The sequence below is a fragment of the Hyperoodon ampullatus genome (genome assembly GCF_949752795.1).
Source record: "Hyperoodon ampullatus genome assembly, chromosome: X".
In the NCBI taxonomy this organism is placed as follows: Eukaryota; Metazoa; Chordata; class Mammalia; order Artiodactyla; family Ziphiidae; genus Hyperoodon; species Hyperoodon ampullatus.
The window spans coordinates 38,204,284-38,206,334 of NC_136913.1; the positions used below are offsets into that span (position 1 = coordinate 38,204,284).

General features: G+C 51.0%; 1 protein-coding gene across 1 annotated transcript; it reads left to right on the forward strand.

Annotated features, from left to right (window-relative positions):
* Positions 1 to 1,025: 1,025 nt before the first annotated feature.
* LOC307068973 (BTB/POZ domain-containing protein KCTD2-like) lies at positions 1,026 to 1,819 on the forward strand (the record flags this gene model as incomplete). Its single annotated transcript, XM_079727109.1, is given in 2 exon segments — positions 1,026 to 1,415; positions 1,418 to 1,819. Coding segments are annotated over 2 exon segments (792 nt in total).
* Positions 1,820 to 2,051: the final 232 nt, after the last annotated feature.

Genomic DNA, 2,051 nt, shown 5'->3' on the forward strand with positions numbered 1-2,051 from the left:
GAGGTGACTCTTGGTGGGGTCCTGGATGGGGGCTGGATCACCAGAAAGACCAAGCCATGATTAGAAGCTTGGAATTTTCAGTCCCATCCCCCATTCTCCAAAGAGGGGAGAGGGGTTGGAAATGGAGTTAATGATCAACCATGCCTATGTGAGGAAACCTCCATAAAAATCCCACAAGTACCAGGTTTGGAGAGCTTCCGGGTTGGTGAACATGTGGAGATTTGAGGAGAGTGACTCACCCAGGGAGGGCTGGAAGCTCCAACCCTCTTCCCACATACTTTGCTCTACACATCTCTTCCATCTGTCAGTTCAACTGTATCTTTTATCATATCCTTTTATAATAAATTGTTAAACAGTATGTAAGCTGTTTCTCTGAGTTCTGTGAGTCACCCTAGCAAATTAATCAAACGCGAGGAAGGGGTCATGGGAACTTCTGATTTACGGCTGGATGGTCAGAAGTACAGGTAATAGTCTGGGCTTGCAATTGGCGTCTGAAGTGAGGGTGGGGCAGTCTTGTGGGACGGAGTCTTTAACTTGTGGAATCTGATTCTGTCTCCAGGCAGATAGCGTCAGAATTGAGTTGAATTGTAGGACACCCAGCTGGTGTTGCAGAGAATTGCTTGGTGGGGAAACCCACACATATCTGGTGTCAGAAGTGTTGTGAGTGTGGTCATAGTGTGGGTGTCAGAGATACATAGGAGGGAGACTGAATTTTTTCTAACACACATCTTCTGTTTAAAATTCTTTAGATAGTTACTATCAACAGAACACAAGTTATGTGAAATTTTTAATTATAGTAGCATAATTTGTGACTTTGTAAACTCAGGCAATACAATTTAAGCAATATATATATGCTAATGTATGAATTATGTATGTCTTTATTTTATTAATCCTCCAAACTCACAAAATACACAGACACACACAAACATAACTGACTTCAGTAGTCTTTGATGTTTTACTGAATTCCAGTCATACAAAAAATTTCATAGGTGCGCGGGCAGCGGCGGTGGCGGTGGCGGCCCAAGATGGTGGAGCTGCAACTGGACCCAGCGATGGCGGGGCTGGGAGGGGGTGGCGGGAGTGGGCTGGGCGACGGGGGCGGCCCGGGTCGCGGGCCCCCCAGCCCTCGCCCTGCTGGCCCCACGCCCCGCGGGCACGGCCGCCAGCCCACCGCCACCGCGCAGCCACTGGAGCCGGGTCCCGGACCGCCCAAGCGGGCAGGGGGCGGTGGAGCCGCCCGCTGGGTCCGGCTGAACGTGGGCGGCACCTACTTCGTGACCACCAGGCAGACCCTAGGCCGGGAGCCCAAGCCTTTTCTCTGCCGCCTCTGCTGCCAGGAGGACCCGGAGCTGGACTCAGACAAGGACGAGACAGGGGCCTATCTGATTGACAGGGACCCTACCTACTTTGGTCCTATATCCTGAACTACCTCGGCCATGGGAAGCCCATCATTACGAAGGAGTTGGCAGAAGAAGGTGTGCTGGAGGAAGCGGAGTTTTACAACATTGCATCTCTCGTGCGACTTGTTAAGGAAAGGATACGGGACAACGAGAACAGAACTTCACAGGGCCCCGTGAAGCACGTGTACAGAGTCCTGCAGTGCCAAGAAGAGGAGCTCACGCAGATGCTGTGCACTATGTCTGACGGCTGGAAATTCGAACAGCTAATCAGCATCGGATCTTCCTATAACTATGGAAATGAGGATCAAGCAGAATTCCTCTGTGTTGTCTCCAGAGAATTAAATAATTCTACCAATGGCATTGTCATTGAGCCGAGCGAGAAGGCAAAGATTCTTCAGGAGAGAGGATCTCGGATGTAAAGTCCGGAGTCCTAACCGACGAGAGAGCAACCCAGCAGAGCACCTCTGTGAAGTTAAATCTTGCTGCTGTACAGTAACCGAGCTACTGCAGAGCAAAGCTGAGCCTGGCCCCCCGGTGGAGAAGTGTTCTGGTCAAAACCAAAGGAACCGCAGCCCCACCCACAGGAACCGGAAGACAGAGGCCGCTTCCGGCTGCAGAATACCTTTTCAGTACCTGCTTCTGTTCTCTTAG